Here is a 19,756-nt window from a genome sequence, read left to right on the forward strand (position 1 = left end):
TTCAACTACATGATTAAGTAGGCATCCCACAAATTTAAATGTTCAAAACAAGTGCTAGGTAATATTGTATTGATAGACAATCAGAGCTAATGATAAAAATGAAAAAAAAATTCCTATTCTTAAAGAGCTTATGCTCTTAAGATGGATATAATATATAATATGTACATATATGCCAATATGTGTATATGTATATATATTTATATACACAGTCACACACATATGTAAAAACAAAACAGATACAAGGTCATTTTTTTTTTGAGGAGAGATATATAGCAGATGGGGGTATTAAGAAAGTGGTAGAAGGTGGTACTTATGGTTATTGTTGAACATCAAAGGAAAGTTGGGATTCTAAAAGATAGTGATGAGAAGAATATGTATTTCAGTGCATGTCAGTTGGGAAATAGAGGAAGATGAAAAAGTTCTAACAAAAACAAGAAATAAATATCTTTTTCTTTAATATCACTCCTTCTCTTAAACTGTCAAAGGTACTGCCACTCTTCTAGTTACTCAAGTTTACAATTTCACAATCACTCTTAACTTCCTTTCTTTATCACTCTTTGATTTCTCTGGGCTATCCCCCTGATGCTGTGTACTCCCCACCCCCTCTCTCTTCTTTTCTCTCTCTTCCTCTCTCTCTCTCTCTCTCTCTCTCTCTCTCTCTCTCTCTCTCTCTCTCTCTCTCTCTCTCTTTCTCTTTCTCTCTCTCTTTCTTTCTCCTACTCCCTCTGTCTTCCCCCTGCCCCTCTCTCTCCTATTCACTGTCCATCTGCAAGAGTTTTGCTTCTGACTACAATCTCCCTCAAACTGTCCTCCCTTCATTCTTTGCTTTCTCTTTCTGATTCCCTTGCCTTCATACTTTCTTGTAGAGTAAGATACATTTATATATCCAATTTAGAATATATGTTATTCCCCCCATCATTAGGTTAATTTAAAAAATTAAAATTAAAAAAAAATTAACCCATCATATTCAACTCACCCTCTGTTTATGTATACTCATTCTACTTTCCTAAAAATGAAGAAATTCTTATGGATTACAAATATCATCTTCTCATATAGAAATATAAACAGTTTAACCTTATTGAACCCCTTATGATTTCTTTTAGATGTTTACCCTTTAATGCTTCACTTGAATCTTGTACTTAAAATTCAGATTTTCTATTCACGTTCTGATTTTTCCCACAGGAATGTTTTAAAGTCTTCTATTTCACTAAATGTTCATTTTTACTCCTGAAGGATTATAATCACATTTGCTCGACAGGTTATAATTCTTGGTTGTTATTCTAGCTCTTTTGCCTTTTATAATATCATATTAGAATATAATAAGCCCTGTACTCCTTTAATGTGGAAGTTGCTAAATTATGTATTATCCTGAATGGGGCTCCATGGTACCTAATTATTTCTTTCTAGCTACTTGTAGTATTATCTCTTTGACCTGGGAGCTCTGGAATTTGGCTATAATATTTCTGGGAGTTTTCGCAATTTCTTTCAGAAGATGATAGGCAAATTCTTTCAATTTTATTTTATCTTCTGATTCTAGAATACTATGGCAGTTTTCTTTGATAATTTTTCAAAAGATGATATCTAGGTCTTTTTTTGGATCACAGCTTTCAGATAGTCCAATAATTTTCTCCTTGATCGATTTTCCAAATCAGTTAATTTTCCAATGAGATATTTCACATTTTCTTTTATTTTTTCATTCTTTTGATTTTATTTTTTCTTTTGATGTCTCATAGAACCATTAGCTTTTATTTGTTCAATTCTAATTTTTAAGGAATTATTTTCTTCAGTGAGCTTTTCTACAGCTTTTTCCCCCCATTTGATTAATTCTGCCTTTTTAAAAAGGCAGAGTTTTTCTTTTCAGTGAATTTTTGTACATATTTTTCTATTTAGTCAATTTTGTTTCTTAAGGTGTTCTATTAGTTGGATTTGTGTAGCTCTTTTTTGGCTCATTCTGTTTTATAAAGTTTTTTTTTTTCCCAATTTTTTTTTGTGTGCCTTCTTTACCAAGCTTTTGACTCTTTCATAATTTTTGTGCATTACTCTTTATTTTTTTGCCCAATTTTTCCTCTAATACTTGTATTTTTAAAAATCCTTTTTTCTGAACTTTTAAAAGGCTGAAGACTACTTTACACATTTTTTTTCAAGGATTTGAATGTAGCCATATTGAACTTCCTCACGCAAGGCTAGCTCTGGATTTTGAAGTCCATTCTTATTTCAGATGTTTGATCTATTATCTTTATCTGCTAGCCTATGCTACTTTTTTCAATAGTCAAGATCATTTTTCATTTGCTCATTTTTCTAGCCTATTTCTTGACTTTTATTTCTATGGTAACATGGAGGTCTACTTTTGAGGTTTAGGAGGCACTTTCCCAAACAGGCAGCTGTTTTTAGAGATAGTGTTCTTGAGACCTGTAAGTTTTCAGTTTTTCCAAGGTGGTATCATTTAAGGAGAGGTGTGTGCTAGACTGCATTCCAGTAAATGTAAACAGGGTCCTTGCTCTCATAATGTGTTTGTGTTTCTTCTCACCCTGAGATTAAGACCCAGGACTATGACCTGGATCAAAGAATGGGAAATGGAACCACCTTGCCTCTAATGCCAGCAAAGGGATTCCTGTAATCTCCTTCTAATCAGGTGTCTGACTCTGGAAGCCACCATTGCTGCCACTGATTCTCGATATCTGTTGTCTATTTGTTGGGGTCTGGCCTGAGCTGATACAACCTGTGCTGCATTATGTTCCACTCTCACACCTATAGTGCAACAGATCTTTTAAATGGTCTTGGGATTGAAAACTGTTTCTCCCAGTACTTTCTGGATTCTGCTATTGCAGAATTTGTTTTGATGCACTATTTAAAGTTGTTTGGAGGAACTTAGGAGAGTTTTGATGGATTCCTGCCTTTTCTTTAGTAACTTGGCTCTACTCCCTCCTACATAGTTTTCCTATTACTCAGTTATGAGTAGGATGCAGCCTAGCATCCTTCTTTTAATAACTTCTCTATGCTTTTAGGTGCTCAGCTAGAGATCTTAGCCACCTTTTTAACTCTCCTTTCTCTTCAATTTTCTATGTTGTCAAGTTCCATTTCTTCCTTCCCAGCTTGTCTTTTGTATTGTTACATTTCTTTTTTTTACTATCAAAACATAGGTAAAAAGTAGCATGGACTAGCAGATAAAGATAATAGATCAAACATCTGAAATAAGAATGGACCTCAAAATCCAGAGCTAGCCTTGCAGGAAGGAAATTCAATATTCAATGGCTCAGTGATCCCAAATCATAACTTTTAAGTGCCCCAGGTAAATTCCTATTTGATTTGAAAAATAGGTGCTGATCTGCAGAAAAATTTCCTCATATGGAGTTCCCTACACCAATGAAATAAGAGGTCTCTTTCAAACTTCAATTCAACAACAAAACAACAACAATATTCATAGGCACATAGTTCTGAAGTTGAAAAGGACATTGTAAGTCATCTAATATAATCATGTCATTTTGCAAATGAGTAAAGAGGCCCAGAGAGGTTAAGTGAATTGTCCAAAATTATAAAGATAGTCAGCATGAGAGACGGATTTTGAACCCAGGCACTAGAGATCTAGTATCAGGGCTCTCTCAATTGTACCTATAAATCAAGCCATCTAGATCCAACACAGAGCTAAAAATTAATTTCCATTATAACATCCAACCAAATGGTCATGTTGTCTAGATTCTTCTTTAAAAACCTCCAATGAGGAGAAACTCACTAGCTCCAGAAGTAGATAGCATTGTCATGAAGTGTCTTTTTACCCATGAAAGCCAACAGTATACCCACTGTTGGAGCAAAGTAAAACAAGTTTAAAACCTCTAATATATGACAGTCTTTCAAATATCTAAAAATAGCTATCATGTTCCCTGAGTTTTTCACTCTTCATTCTAGGTAAGTCACTGCCAGTTTCTTCAATTATGATTATTAAAAGAAATGTCCAAAAAGAGACTGTGGCTACTCTCTTCCCTAATCTATTTTGCAATTTAATGCTATATATAAAAATCAATCAATAAGTATCCATTTAGTAATGGCTACTATGTGTGAATTAAAGAGATGGATGTTGGATCTATAAATACAAGAATGAAATAATCCTTTCAAAAGGAGCTATATTCTAATAAGGGAAAAAAGTTTGCATGTGGGTGTATGGGTGCGCTCTTGCGCACACGTGCACATGTGCACATAATATACATATATATGTAATATATGTGTGTATATATATGTATAAAGAGAACAAATTTAAGCAAATATGAAATAAACATATAGCAATTTTGGAAGAAGATAGTTTGGGATATCAGAAAAGGCTTCATTTAAAAAGTGCTGCTTCAGTTGCATCCTGAAGGAAGAAAGTTCTATGAGGCAGAGGTGGGGAAGAAGTGAATTATGGGGAAGTAAGGATAGCAAAATAAAGATATAACATGGAGTGTAGTATGTAAAAAATAGAAAATGACATGGGAATGTAGTATGTAAGAAATAGAAAGAAGGCCTGCTTGGCTGGATTGAAGAGTTTATCAGGAAAAGTAATTTTCCTAGAGTTTAGAAGTTTAGTTAGAAGCTAGAGATTATTGAAGAAGGGAATGACATGGTCAAATTTGTCCTTACAGAAATTCTGGCAGCAATGTGGAAGGTGATATGACATTTGATGAAGACCAATTAGGAGGGAAGTTCAGTACTCCACATAAAAGATAATTGGGACTGAATTAAGTTGTAATCTATGTGAGCAGAGTGTGTCACATATAAGAGCTATGGAAGTAAAAATTAAAAGATATGGCAACTGATTGCATATGTGGAATGAAAGATGTTAAGAGTAATAATTAAATTAAAAATCTGAAAAACTAAAAAAAAATCATGGTAGAAGAGCAGGTACATGCCAAATTTGAGATATTCCAGGGATATCCAGTTTGAAATATCCAATAGGCAACTGGAAATGTGAGAATTCAGCTCAGGGGCTATGGCATGAAGCTATTGGAATAGAGATTATAATTAATTTTATGGTAGTTGGTAAGGTCTACAAGAGTAAAATTTTAGAGAAGAAAAGGAAGAGAAGGGTCAGGGAGAGAGGAGGGAAGGAGATAGTCTAGGACAGAGCCTTTGATAGTGTGTGAAAGAGATGACAAATTAGCAAAGATGATTAAGAAAGATTGCTAAGAAAGAAAATAGGAAAACTGGGAGAGAATATGCTAAGAAAACAGGAGAGAGTATCTAGGAAGAGGATGGTCAATAGTGTCAAATGCAACAGAGAGGTCAAAAAGTTTAAGGAATGAGATAAGAGTATTAGATTTGAATTTTAGGTAGCCATTGGTAATTTTGGGAAAAAAAAAAAAACAAAAAAACATTTAATTCAGTGATGGGATCAAAATACAGATCCAGGACACTGAGGAGCTTAAGCTGAGAATGAGATAATTTTTTTTCTAGGAGTTTAGCTAAGAAAGGAATGAAAATAATTTGAGGAGATGGTGGAGTCCAGTGCAGGTTTTTAAGGACAGATAAGATTTGGGCATGTGTGATGATAGTAGAGAAAAAAACTACTATATAATGGGCTGAAACTGAGCAGAGGCACTGATGTTTGGACAAGCAAGCACTTAAGGCTAATTACCAATTCTACAATACTCTATTAGCATTTGCTTGGAAAATGGCCTGCACTACTATTCTGTGCTGGTTCGATCTGTTCACCGTTAGAGAGATTTGCAGGAGGGATTAAAGGGTGGAGTGAGAAAGCCAGAGTGACTTCTGGCTTGATTTGGGTGGCTATTCATCTCACTTCCACAAAGAATAAAGATCAAGGATTTTTGCTTATCCTGACTCTGGGTGATTAAAGTATCCTGGGTGCTAATGCGGTCATCACACTACTAGATAAGGTTTAAAAACTAGAGACAAGACATGTAGGAGACCAGAACATCTTATTCTTGTATAATCTACTACTTAAAACAGATCTTTAAAATTTATTTTTATTGTTTGCTTTGATAAATGTTTGTTTGCTTTTTTGTACTAAGTATTTGACTTGAGGGGATTTAAATAGTTATCTTTTTTGTCTAGGGTAACAATTATCTTCTTCTTTATACTCCCATCTTAAGTAATCAGGGGAAGTAGCTTTTATTCTGAATTCTGAATAAAGAACCACACTCCTTGACTGTTATCTAACAAATATAATTCTAGTTCACTATCCCTCTTGAAGAATTGATCACTCAGAGTTGTCTTTCTATTTATCATACAGGTAGATATTTTTCTTGGAGTACAAAAGGAATACAATTTTCCAAATATATCCATTTCATTATTTTACAACCCCTTTTAGGAATATACTTTGGTTTCCTATTGAACATTGGACAAAGACTAAACTTGTATGCCTAGTATTCAAATCCTTCATAAAATGGCCCTATGAATCTAATTTTATTTCCTCTTATGGTCTAACACAAACACTTAACCCTTAGTTGAAGTAGGTCTATTTTCTCAAGGATGTATCTACTCAGTTTCAAGTTTTCCTTATTATAAATTCCTTGTCTAGAATACACTACTCTTTCCTTTTGTTCTCTCTTCTTTGGCCTCACAACTCAGCACAAATACTACCTTCTTCAACAAACACTTCAATTTAATTATTATTATTATTTTTTGCAAAACACCATATGCTAGGTTCTGTAGATGAAAATTCAAAAATGAAGTGGTTCCTTCCCTTAGGAAGTTTATATTCTACTAGCAGAATAGTAAAAATATGAGATACAATATACAATATTGTATATTGTACATACAATATAAACTAAGGAGAGAAAAAAAAAATACAAATACTTTGGGAGGCTGACAGAAAGCTTTACCAGGAAAATAGCATTCATAAGGATCTTTCAATGAAGATAAAAATTCTGAAAAGAAGAAGGAGAAAACTCATTCCAGCCATAAAAGTTAGCTTGTGAGAATCATGTAGGTGATGAAAGGAAATTTTGGGAAGACCCAGCAGTGGCTGTTATGTAGGGTGAAGAAGGAAAAGAATATGAAATAAAGCTGAAACCATATGCTAGGTAACATCCTAAGAAGCTTGTGTTTTATTCCAAAATTCATTGGTAGTCACAGAAAGTTTAAGTATAGGGTAAGAGCTGTGCCTCAGAAAAGTTTATTTTAAAAAATCTTTGGAAGATGGATTATACTGGAAAGAAATTGGATACAAGGTGACCAACTGGCAGGCTATTAGTATAGCCTAAACAAGAGGCAATTAAAGCTTAAATAGGGTGGTAGCCAGTGAGCAAATAGAAGGAAAGGGATGTAAGAGACATCCCTAAGCTAGAATAAGACTTGTATACAGAATTCATAATACTTCTCCCTTCTCTGAACAACACAACATCTATATTGTCTTATATTTCACAAATGTTTTTTATGTTTAGTTTCAAACTTAGTGGAAATTTCTCAAGGAACTTGTTTCTTCTGCTTTTGTATTTCCAGACAATTTTGCATAGTTGTTTGAGTTCTAAGAGGCATTTAATAGCCATTTTTTTTGATTATGTGAAACAAAAGTAAATTTTGAAAGAGAATTTGAGTCATTATGGTTTACTTCAGGATCAATCACTTTGTTGATGACTTTAGTAAATCTCATTCTATCCATATCTGTCACGAAACTCTTAATTGTATAAGTCATAGTCTCCTTGGAAAGGATATAGTAAATAAAAATTTAATTATCAATAAGCTTTCCACTTCTTAGAACTATCCCAAATTCCTTCCAAATAACTGGCTAAAACCAGGACATTATCAATTCTACTTAAAGTTCTAGGATGCGGGGGAGGGCCAAGATAGTGGAGAGGCCACATGCTTCTTTCTGATCTTCTCCTAGGACCCTCAACTAATTAGCAAATTCAGCCTCTGAATTAGCAGAATCCATGAATATTGGGAGTGCTGTAAATTACCAGCAGAAGATAATTTTGAAGATCTCCAGAAAAGATCTGTTTCTGTCAGGCAGAGGGAGGTGGCAAGGGGGAGGCAGGCAGAGAACAGACAGCAGTGATGCTGTGCAGATCCCAGGCAAGGTACAATCTCTGCAGGGTAGTACAGACTCCAGTTGCAGAGAATCTGTGGGGAGGAATCTACAGCAATGTTGGCTACTCTGCCCTGGTTGCAAGCCAGTAGTTACAAAACATCCAACACAAACACAAAAGGTACATAGTGAATCCTGAAGAACTGGAGTCTCATGGGACCTGGCCACATCCACCCAGCACTGGGAGTGAGTTAGCATGATACCAGTGCAGCCCTGGCCACTTTGCTCTTCTCTATGGAAAACCTCCCTTGCCCTAAAAGTAGATCTCAATTTTTTTAAATGAGTAAAAAAGTAAAGAGACTCTAACCATAGATAGTTTTTATCTATGAGAGAAGAACAGATTTCAAACCCTGAGGAGATTAAAAGCAGAATGTCTTCAGATGAAGCCCCAACAGGTGGTATAACCTGGTTGCCACACAAGACTCTCCTAGAAGAAATTTAAAAGGATCTAAAAAGAGAGCTAGAAGAAAAATAGGGAAAGAAAATGAAAACTCTGCAAAAGGGTTTGGAAAAGGCATATAATTCATTGAAAGATAGATTTGACAAAATGGGAAAAGAAAACAATTCCATGAAAAATAGGAATTTGTGAAATGGAAAAGGAAAATAACTCCTTAAAAAACAGAATTTGTGAAATGGAAAAAAATTCCATAGAACAAAACAATTCATTAAAAAATTCAATTGGACAAATATAAAAAGAAGTTAAAAAGTAAATGAAGAAAATAACTCACAGAACTGAACAAATGGAAATGAATGACTCAATGAGATATCAAGAATCAGACAAGCAAAACCAAAAAATTGAAAAAATAGAAAAAACTGTAAAATACCTATTTGGGAAAATATCTGACCTGGAAAATAGATCTAGGAGAGACAATCTAAGGATTACTAAAAATCATGATTTAAAAAAGAGCCTAGAAACTATTTTTCAGGAAATCATCAAAAAGAACTGCCCTAATGTCATAGAATCAGAAGGTAAAATAGCTATTAAAAAATTTACCTAACACCTTCTGAAAGAGACCCCAAAATTAAAACTCCAAGAAATGTCGTGGCCAAACCAGAACTATCAGACCAAGGAAAAAATATTACAAGCAGCCAGAAAAAAACAATTCAAATACTGAGGAGTCATAATAAGGATTACCCAGGATCTACCAGCTTCCAACTATAAGGATTCAAAGGGCCTGGAATATGATATTGCAAAAGGCAAAGGAACTTGGAATGCTGCCAAAAATAAATTACCCTGCTAAACTGAGCATTTTCTTCCAGGGAAGAAGATGAGCATTCAATGAAGCAGGTGAATTCCATTGATTTCTGATGAAAAGACACGAGCTAAACAAAAAATTTAACCTCCAAATACAGGATTCAAGAAAAGTAGGAAAAAGGTAAAAAGAACTCTTAAGAACTGTATTTCTGTTATGGATATACATAGTGAGTACATGTATAATTTTATTTTACTGTTATAATATAAAAAAGGAACTAGAGGTGAAAAGGGGATTTTATCAGAAAAAGGGAAAAGTGGAGGTCAAAAGAGGGAAATTACATCTCAGGAAGAAGCAAAGAAAACCTATTACATTTGAGGGGAAAAATGGAGAAGGATAAACATTGTGTGAATCTTACTTTCATCAGATCTGGCTCAAAGAGAAACTTCTCTCACCACATTGAAAAGTGGGAGGGGAAAGATGAAAAGGGAAGGAATAGGCTAAATAGAAGGGGAAACAAATAGTAGGGGAGAGGTATAAGAAAGGGAGAGGGAAAGGGAAAAAGGAAAGAGAAAAGTATAATCTGGGTATAATAAGATGGCAGGAAATACAGAATTAGTAGTTTTAACCATAAATGTGAATGAGGTAAACTCTCCCATAAAGCAGAAGCAGATAGTAGACTGGATTAAAAGCCAGAATCCTACAGGATGTGGTTTACAAGAAATACATTTAAAGCAGAGGAACACATACAGAATAAAGGTAAAACGCTGGAGCAGAATCTATTATGCTTCAGGCTAAGTAAAAAAAAAGCAGTAGCAGCCATCATGATCTCAGATCAAGCAAAAGCAATTTTATTAAATTATTAATTAAAAGAGATAAGGAAGGAAACTATATCTTGCTAAAGGGTACCCTAGATAATGAAGCAATATTAATTCTAAATATATATGTACCAAGTGGTATAACATCTAAATTCCTAAAGGAGAAGTTAAGAAAACTACAAGAAGAAATAGACAGCAAAACTATAATAGAGGGAGATCTCAACCTTGCACTCTCAGAGCTAGACAAATCAAATCACAAAATAAATAAAAAAGAAGTTAAAGAGGTAAATAGAATACAAGAAAAATTAGGGAAGGTAGGTCTCTGGAGAAAAGTGAATGGATACAGAAAGGAGTATACTTTCTTCTCGGCAGTTCATGGAACCAATATGAAAATTGACCATATATTAGGACATAAAGACCTCAAAATCGAATGCAGAAAGGCTGAAATAGTAAATGCATTATTTTTTCAGATCATGATGCAATAAAAACTACATTCAATAAAAAGCCAGGGGAAAATAGACCAAAAAGTAATTGGAAACTAAATAATCTCATTCTAAAGAATGAATGGGTGAAACAGCAAATCATAGACACAATTAATAATTTCATCCAAGAAAATGACAATAATGATACAATATACCAAAATTTGTGGGATGCAGCCAAAGCAGGAGTAAGGGGGAAATTTTATATCTCTAGAGGCTTACTTGCATAAAATAGAGAAAGAAAAGATCAATGAATTGAGCTGGCAACTTAAAAAGATAGAAAAAGAGCAAATTAAAACCCCAATCAAATATTTAACTTGAAATTCTAAAAATAAAAGGAGAGATTAATAAAACTGAAAGTAAAAAAAAAAACTATTGAATTAATAAATAAAAGTAGGAGTTGGTTTTATGAAAAAACCAACAAAATAAATAAACCTTTAGTTAATTTGATTAGAAAAAGGAAAGAGGAAAATCAAATTGTTAGTCTCAAAAATGAAAAGGGAGAACTTTCCATCAATGAAAAGAAAATTAGAGCAATAATTAGGAGTTATTTTGCCCAACTTTATGCCAATAAATTTGATAACCTAAGTGAAATGGAGGAATACCTACAAAAACAGATAGACTGCCCAGATTAAGAGAGGAGGAAGTAAACTGCTTAAATAGTCCAATTGTAGAAAAAGAAATAGAACAAGCTTTTATTAATCAACTCCCTAAGAAAAAATCCCCAGAACCAATTGGATTTACATGTGAATTCTACCAAACTTTTAAAAAACAATTAATTCCAATACTATATAAACTATTTGAAAAATTAGGGAATGAAGGACTCCTTTTATGACACAGTTATGGTACTGATACCTAAACCAAGTAGGATGAAAAGAGAGAAAGAAAATTATAGACCAATCTCCCTAAAGAATATTGATGCAAAAATCTTAAATAAAATATTAGTAAAGAGATTACAGATAATCATCCCCCAGACAATACATCACAACCAAGTAAGATTTATACCAGGAAAGCAGGGCTTGTTCAATATTAAGAAAACTATTAGCATAATTGACCATATCAATAACCAAATTAACAAAAACCATATAATTATTTCAATAGATGCAGAAAAGCATTTGATAAGATCCAACATCCATTCCTATTAAAAACACTTGAAAGCATAGAAATAAATAAATGGATTTTTCCTTAAAATAGTCAGTAGCATCTATTTAAAACTATCAATAAGCATCATATGTAATGGATATAAACTGGAACCATATCCAGTAAGATCAGGAGTGCAACAAGGTTGCCCACTATCACCATTATTATTCAATATTGTATTCGAAATGCTAGCTTTGGCAATAAGAGATGAAAAAGAGATTAAAGAAATTAAGAGTAGGTAATGAGGAAACCAAATTATCACTATTTGCAGGTGATATGATGGTATACTTAGAGAACCCCAGAGAATTAACTAAAAAGCTATTAGAAATAATCCACAATTTTAACAAACCTTCAGGATACAAAATAAATCCACATAGATCATCAGCATTTTTATACATCACTAACAAAATCCAACAGCAAGAGATACAAAGAGAAATTCCATTTAAAATAACTGTTGATAATATAAAATATTTCAGAATTTACTGCCAAGGGAAAGTCAGGAATTATATAAGCATAACTACAAAACACTTTCCACACAAATAAAGTCAGATCCAAGCAATTGAAAAAATATCAAGTGCTCTTGATAGGTTGAGTGAATATAATAAAGATGACAATACTATCTAAACTTATCTACTATTTAGTACTATATCAATCAAAGTCCCAAAAAAACATTTTACTAGACTAGAAAAGATAACAAAATTCATCTGGAAGAACAAAAGGTCAAGAATTTCAGGGAAATTAATGAAAAAAAAAATCAAAGGTAGACTAGCTTAACTAACTTAATACCATATATTAAGATAAGGTCAAAATGGGTTCATGAGCTAGACATAAAGAATGTTATTATAAATAAATTAGAAGAACAAAGGATAGTTTACCTCTCAGTCCCATGGAGGAGGAAGGAATTTGTGACCAAAGAAGAACTAGAGATCATTATTGATCACAAAATAGATAATTTGTTAAGTTAAAAAGTTTTTGAACAAACAAAACTAATGCAGACAAGATTAGAAGGGAAGCAACAAACTGGGAAAACATTTTTACATTCAAAGGTTCTGATAAAGACCTCATTTCCAAAATATATAGAGAATTGATTCAAATTTATAAGAAATCAAGCCATTCTCCAATTGATAGTCAAAGGACATGAACAGACAATTTTCAGATGAAGAAATTGAAACTATTTCTAGTCATATGAAAAGGTGCTCCAAATCACTCTTGATCAGGGAAATGCAAATTAAGACAACTCTGAGATAGCACTATCAACTTCTCAGACTGGCTAAGATGACAGGAAAAGATGACAAATGTTGGAAGGGATGGGGGAAAATTGGGTCACTGATACATTGTTGGTGGAATTGTGAATGAATCCAACCATTCTGGAGAACAATTTGGAACTACATTCATAAAGTTATCAAACTGTGCATATACCCTTTGATCCAGCAATGTACTACTGGATTTATAATTCCAAAGAGATCTTAAAGGAGGGTAAGGAACCCACATATGTAAAAATGTTTGTGGCAGCCCTTTTTGTAGTGGCTAGAAACTGCAAATTGCATGGATATCCATCAATTGGAGAATGGCTGAATAAATTGTGGCATATAAATGTTATGGAATATTATTGTTCTATAAGAAATCACCAAAAGGATGATCAGAGAAGCCTGGAGAGACTTACATGAATTGATGCTAAGTGAAATTAGCAGAACCAGGAAATCATTATACGTGGCAACAACCAGACTACACGATCATCAATTTTGATGAATGTGGCTCTCTTCAACAAACCAGTTCCAACTGTTCAGTAATGAAGAGAGCCATCTACACCCAGAGAGAGGACTATGGGAATTGAGTGAGGACCACAACATAGCATTTTCACTCTTTCTGTTATTTGCTTGCATTTTTGTTTTCCTTCTCAGGTTTTTTTTTTTTTTCTTTCTAGATCTGATTTTTCTTGTGCAGCAAGACAACTGTATAAATATGTATACATCTATTGGATTTAACATATTTTAAAATATTTAATATGTATTAGACTATCTGCCATCTAGGGGAGGGGAAATTTGGAACAGAAGGTTTTACAAGGGTCAACGTTGAAAAAATTACATATGCATTATGTTTTATAAATATATTAAATAAGTAAATAAATAAAATTCTAGGATGATGCTGTCAGTTCTTCAATTCTGTTAAAGGATTAAATTAATAGATGAAATTTTAAAATAAAAATGCTCACCTTTCATTTCAAACTTGACTAGCAGATTGATCCCCAGTGTCATAGCAACATTTGAGAGCAGACACGCAGACAACTTTTGGCTAAGATTCATCTGGTTGTATCGAGAACTAATGAACAAGTATGGGAGGTAGGTGATGAAGTAGATGCACCCTCCTGTAGCAACAGCCATATTAGCTGAAAATTTTAAGGGGGAAAACAGAAATAATTTAAAAATGTATACAATTAAATGAAATCATTTGGAAAACGACAGGCAACAAAATTATTTCTGACTAGGGGGCCATTTTTGTACCATTTAATCACATATGTCTTTGTGATAGTTCTGATTTTCTATGAAATCACATCTAATATATCCCTTAAAACTCTCTTCCAGAAAAACTTCACATCACCTCACTTTCACTTATTTTGAATATTTATTCTGCATCCTCTTAGAATAATCTAATACTTTGTGCTATTTAGCATCTTTTTAAAAAATGTCCTCTTGAACTCCATGAGTAATTATATGATATTTTACATACAATACACACATATATATCCTTGCAGTGTAGTCCTTGTTCTACCCTAATATTTTTCTTGCTTGCCAAATGACTTTCAAGTTTTATTAATGCTATTTCTGTATCAGGATCTTGAATGGTTGACACCATTGACACCATTACCTGATACACCATGATTTGTTCAGTCATGATTATATGTTACTTCCAGGTGTTTTGTTAGTACAAAAGTTGACTTTGTTATCTATCCATTAATGGGATATATGGCTTAAATATCCTCTATTTCATTAAATATCCATTTTCTCCCTGAATGGCTATAATTATAATCATATTTGCTGGATAATTATTATTCTTGGTTGTAATCCTAGCTCTTTTGCCTTTGATAATATCATATTCCAAACCCTGCACTCATTTAATGGAGTGCCTAAATTGTATATGAGTCTGACTGTGGCACGATGTTTGTTTCTGAATGCTTGTAATAGTATCTCCAGAAGCTGGAGTCAAGGCCTTTTTGGATAATAGCTTTCAGGTGTTTTAGTAATTCTTATCTCGAGCTATTTTCCTGGACAGTTGTTTTTTTTAATGATTTGTTTCACATTTAAAATTTTATTTTATTCTTTTGTCTTTTATTGGTTCTTGATAACTCATCCAATTCTTCAGTGAACTTTTGTACCTCTTTTTTTTTTTTTCATTTGATCATTTCTGCTTTTTAAGTAATTCTTTTCTTCAGATAATTTTTGTGCCTCTTTAGGTCAATTCTGTTGTGTGACATGTTATTTTATTTGTATTTTTTGTGTATCATTTACCAAGATGTTAATTCTCTCTTTTTTAAAAAAAGAAAATATTTACATGTGCACAGTAGAACATAAAAGGATTTAAAATATAAAACAATAAATTTCCATTTCCAGAAAGCTTGTATAATAAGTACTATATACCTTTTTTTTGCTTCCTCTCAGATTCTCTTGGTCTCTGCTGTGCTGTCTTTATTCTCTCCTCTTCCCCCATTCCTCTCCTCTGCCTCCCCCGCAAAGGCTAGAGCCTTTGTAGATATATTTTTACAATTACACAAACATCTCCCACCCCTATATATATATATATATATATATATATATATATATATATATGTATGTATGTATATATATATGTATGTTTACGTGTATATATATATAATAAATGTGTGTGTATACACACACACATAGATCTTTATAATCCTACACATTGATACACATGTATATTTATATATAAATCTATGTATGACTGTACTACACTTACTTATCCTCTATTTCTCTGAAGGTTCATACATGATCCTTTATAAGTCCAAGTCTTTCCATATTTTTCTAAATTCACCTCATCATTTCTTACATCACAGCAATATTCCAAACTTGTACTGTTTATTTTAAATAGTCTAAAATAATATTAATATGACTGACATGTAGTTTCCTTATTTTTTTCTTTTATAAATATTTTAGCTTTAATTTTGTCTGAAAACAATGATTACTAATCTTGTTTTTGTCTGAGATCAATGATTACTAGGTTTTTTTTTTCCTAAGAAATTCTATTTCCGATTATGTCTGTCTTACTTCCTATCCCTTTTGACTCCTCTGCTTTATTTCTGTTGTCTTTGCTTAATCCCTCCACTCTAGTATCTTCCCTTATCCTTCCCCTTACTCTTTATCCCATTCCCAATAATCCTTGAACTTTGCCCTATTCTCATCTTATATACTTTTATAACCCCATTTATTTATATTATCCCTACCCTTTATTTCTTTATAAATTTAGAAACTTTTAGATCTTTATCTATGTAGCCATATCTAGATATCCATATCGATTTATGTATCTGTGTATCTATGTATGTATCTATCCATCCATTCATTCATGTATTGTTCACTCTTTAACCCACTGAAAATAGGGTTCCAGAACTACCAGTGGTCTCTTCGCTTCTAGTTCCTTGTTAGTTCTTTCTCTCATATCTTATTTGCATAAAATACTCTTTACCTCTTCCTAGTTTTGTTATTTAGAAATCACATTAAACTCAGCTTCACCCCAATCTTTCTTCTGAACTATCCAATTACTAATATCAATATTAGACATAAGATTTACATTTAATTGTAGAAAAGTTTGCCCTTAATGAGTCCCAAGTAATTTAGAGTCTCATGCTTACCTTATTTTTTCTTGGATTTTATAGGTTAAATTTTCTATTAAGTTCAGTCTTCTTGCAACAAAGTCCTGAAAATTCAGCAATTCATTGTTTTTTTTGTTTTGTTTTTTTTTTTTTTTGGTCAAGATTATGCTTAACTTTGCTCGGTGTGTTATTTCTTTTTTTCTTTCTTTCTTTCTTTCTTTCTTTTTTTTTTTTTTTAACCACAACCCCAGTTCTTTTCCTGGGCCAAAATTTGTGGTCTTTATTATAGACACAACCAGGTTTTGTGTGATTCTAATTGTGACTATGCTATATTTAAATTGTTTTCTTGTTGCTCATTTTCTCCTTGACCTGGAGGTTTTAGATTCTGACTGTGGTGTTGCTGTTGATTTTTCTTGTAAAATCTCTTTTTAGATAACAGTGGATTTTTAAATTTTCCTTTCCTTTCTTGTTCTAATTCTTCAGAATCATTTTCTTTAATTATTTCTTGATTCTTTTTCTGATTTTATCCTTCAGGTTGTTTATTTTGTTTTCTCTTCTTAATCTATTCTCCTGATCAGTTATTTTTCCTGAGATGGTTCATATTCTCTCCTATTTTTTCATTTTTTATATTTTGTTTTATTATTTCTCAGTCTTTTGATAATTTTGATGGCTTGTCCTTTCTCAATTTTAGTTTTTAAGGAATCATTTTCTTAACATTCTGGTTGGTTGATTTTTTTCATAATCTTGTTTTTCTTAATATCTCTTATTTGATTTTAAAAGTCTTTTTTTGAGTTCTTCTAATGAATTCTTTTTGGGCAGTATTTAACATTATTCTCATGGTAGGAGTCTTTTTTGCTTCAGTATTCCCCTCTGATAAATCACCTCAGTCGTCTCTATTCCCATAGTAACTTTCTCCTTTGCCCATTTTTTAAAATTTATTTTCTTGTTTCTGGGAGACAGTTAATGTATTTAATGTATTCACCTCTAAGTCCTGGGCTATGGGGATGGTGCTTCTAGCCTAAGGTCTTCCTTTAGTTCTCCCTTCTGACTTGGAAACCAAAACCAAGACTGATCTTGCAAGTAAACTTATATATTAAAAAAACCCCAACCCTATATAATGTAGTTCCTTTATTCTTCCTGGCATTTTTCTTAATTTTTTCTTATTGCTTTATGTCTGCACGACTGCAACTCTAGCTTTTCTGGAACTGCTTGACATATGGTAAATTTTGTCCTACTCCTTCCTTTTCATTATGTATGTGTCTTGATTTTAAGGATGCATTTTGTGGATGTATAAATGTGGCTATAAAAAAATCCATTTTGCCATTTAATTTTTTTTAATTGGGAGTTTAATTAGTTTATATTTATTGTTAGTTTTATACTTTCTTTTAATTCTTTTGTACTGATTTTTTCTATTCTCAAGTCAACCTCTGATCATCAGTTTAGCTGTATTATTTCTTACTTTCCACTTTTCCTTGAGTTTTCCTTTTTTTATCATCAACTTAATAAATGTGAACATCGTAACCATTTCAATATACAATATACAAAGAATAACTGAAAAGAGGTTTGTGTATACACACACATATAACTGAATTTCTATTATGTAGTTTCTGATTTTTAAAAGTGTATATATAATTTATCATAGTAGTAATAACACATCTCTGTTTTTCTTTATTCTCTTCTGAAAATTCTGTTATATATTTTTTGTTTTTCTTCATTTGTATTACTTGACTATCCAATAACTTTCCCCAACATTGAAGTTCTCCCACACAGTAGATAGTCAAATAGTATAAAAATCTTCTCTCTTATTTCCTTGTCCTTTACCTTATTTCTTTAGTTCCCTTAAATTATTATTCTTTATTTTTCTTTTTCTTATGTTCTTTTATCTTTTCCTTTGCTACTTCAACTAAGTGAAATTCTGAATAATTTCTGTTCTTAGACCATCTTCTTGCTTTGAGTAACATTAATTTGTGGTGTCCCCTTCTAAAAACTGTTAATTATTCTTCTTTCTTATTTTTTCCTTTCATGTTCATTCTGTAGTTATTAACCATTCAAGGACTAATTTTTTTTTTTAAACTAGATCTGTGTCGATGAGTTTTCTATATCACCTCCTGGTAAGGAATTTTCTCTACCAATGTAGAGCAGCATTATCTGTTATATATTTGCTCTTAGAGACTTGGGATACTAAAAAATTAAGGACATGCTCAAGGTCAACCTGTCAGAAAATGTCAGAGTTAGGATTTGAACTTGGGTCTTTTTGATTCCAAAGTCAAATATCTATGTAATATACCCAAGCTGCCTATCACACTACAGTACTTATATGTTCCATATTCTCTGCATCTCATAAAAAGTAGGGTTTTAGCGGGACAAAAGTTTGTCTCTTTCCTCAGTCCCACATATTAGCCCAGATGAAGATAATGCACATTATTTTCTCAATCTTTTCCCCTTCAAAGTGGGCTTTTTTGGAATTTTAATTCATGAAAACAGATAGTGTAGTGTTGTGAAAGTAATTTTATTTCCTGCACTATATGACCAAGTTCTATTCCATGCTTTTATATTACAATTTGCAAATCCTAACACCATAAGCAATTTCTGATCTTATTCCAACCTGACCACTGGCAATACCCAGATGCTCATACATTCATTCTCTTGGGTAGGATCTGAGCCTGAGAAGCACAAATCTTGCAACAAAAGAGAGAGTAATACACGTTCATCTTAAAGAAAACCATTACAAGATACCCATAATTGTTTCTACCCTAACTTCAAGTAAATACATTTTAATGCTTAGCACTCTAATTCCTAGTATGAAACTTGTCTCCAATTCCCTATTTTTACAATGTATTTTTACAACACTACTCTTACACACCAAAATGCAGATTAAGAGACTGAAAAGACCTCCATTCTTATCCAGGCTGAATAATAATGTGTCTCCATCTTACTTTTCTTCCCCATGCAATAAACTTTGCTCTAGGTCAGGGGTCCTCAAACTTTTTAAATAGGGGGCCAGTTCACTGTCCCTCAAACTGTTGGAGGGCCGGACTATAGTAAAAACAAAAACTTTGTTTTGTGGGCCTTCAAATAAAGAAACTTCATAGCCCTGAGTGAGGGGGATAAATGTCCTCAGCTGCTGCATCTGGCCTGTGTAGAGTGAGGGCCCCTGCTCTAGGTTATATCCCAACTCCTAACATCCTTGTAAAATATGTTTCTAAAGAAACACATTTTAGTTCATGGAATATTTATTCAATTATTTCTCCTATCTTTCTTCTCCTATCTTCTTCTATCTTAGA

The 19,756-nt window shown here is 32.7% G+C and overlaps 1 protein-coding gene across 1 annotated transcript in view; it reads right to left on the bottom strand.

The window, feature by feature from the left end:
• The window catches only part of LOC127564608 (phospholipid-transporting ATPase ABCA3-like), a 152,823-nt gene that overhangs the window by 102,527 nt on the left and 30,540 nt on the right, over nt 1-19,756 (bottom strand). Inside the window, exon 8 of the mRNA XM_052001283.1 lies at nt 13,863-14,036. Coding sequence (XP_051857243.1) covers nt 13,863-14,036 — 174 coding nt within the window. The remainder of the gene's footprint in view (nt 1-13,862; nt 14,037-19,756) is intronic.

Source organism: Antechinus flavipes, chromosome 1 (assembly GCF_016432865.1).
Source record: "Antechinus flavipes isolate AdamAnt ecotype Samford, QLD, Australia chromosome 1, AdamAnt_v2, whole genome shotgun sequence".
In the NCBI taxonomy this organism is placed as follows: Eukaryota; Metazoa; Chordata; class Mammalia; order Dasyuromorphia; family Dasyuridae; genus Antechinus; species Antechinus flavipes.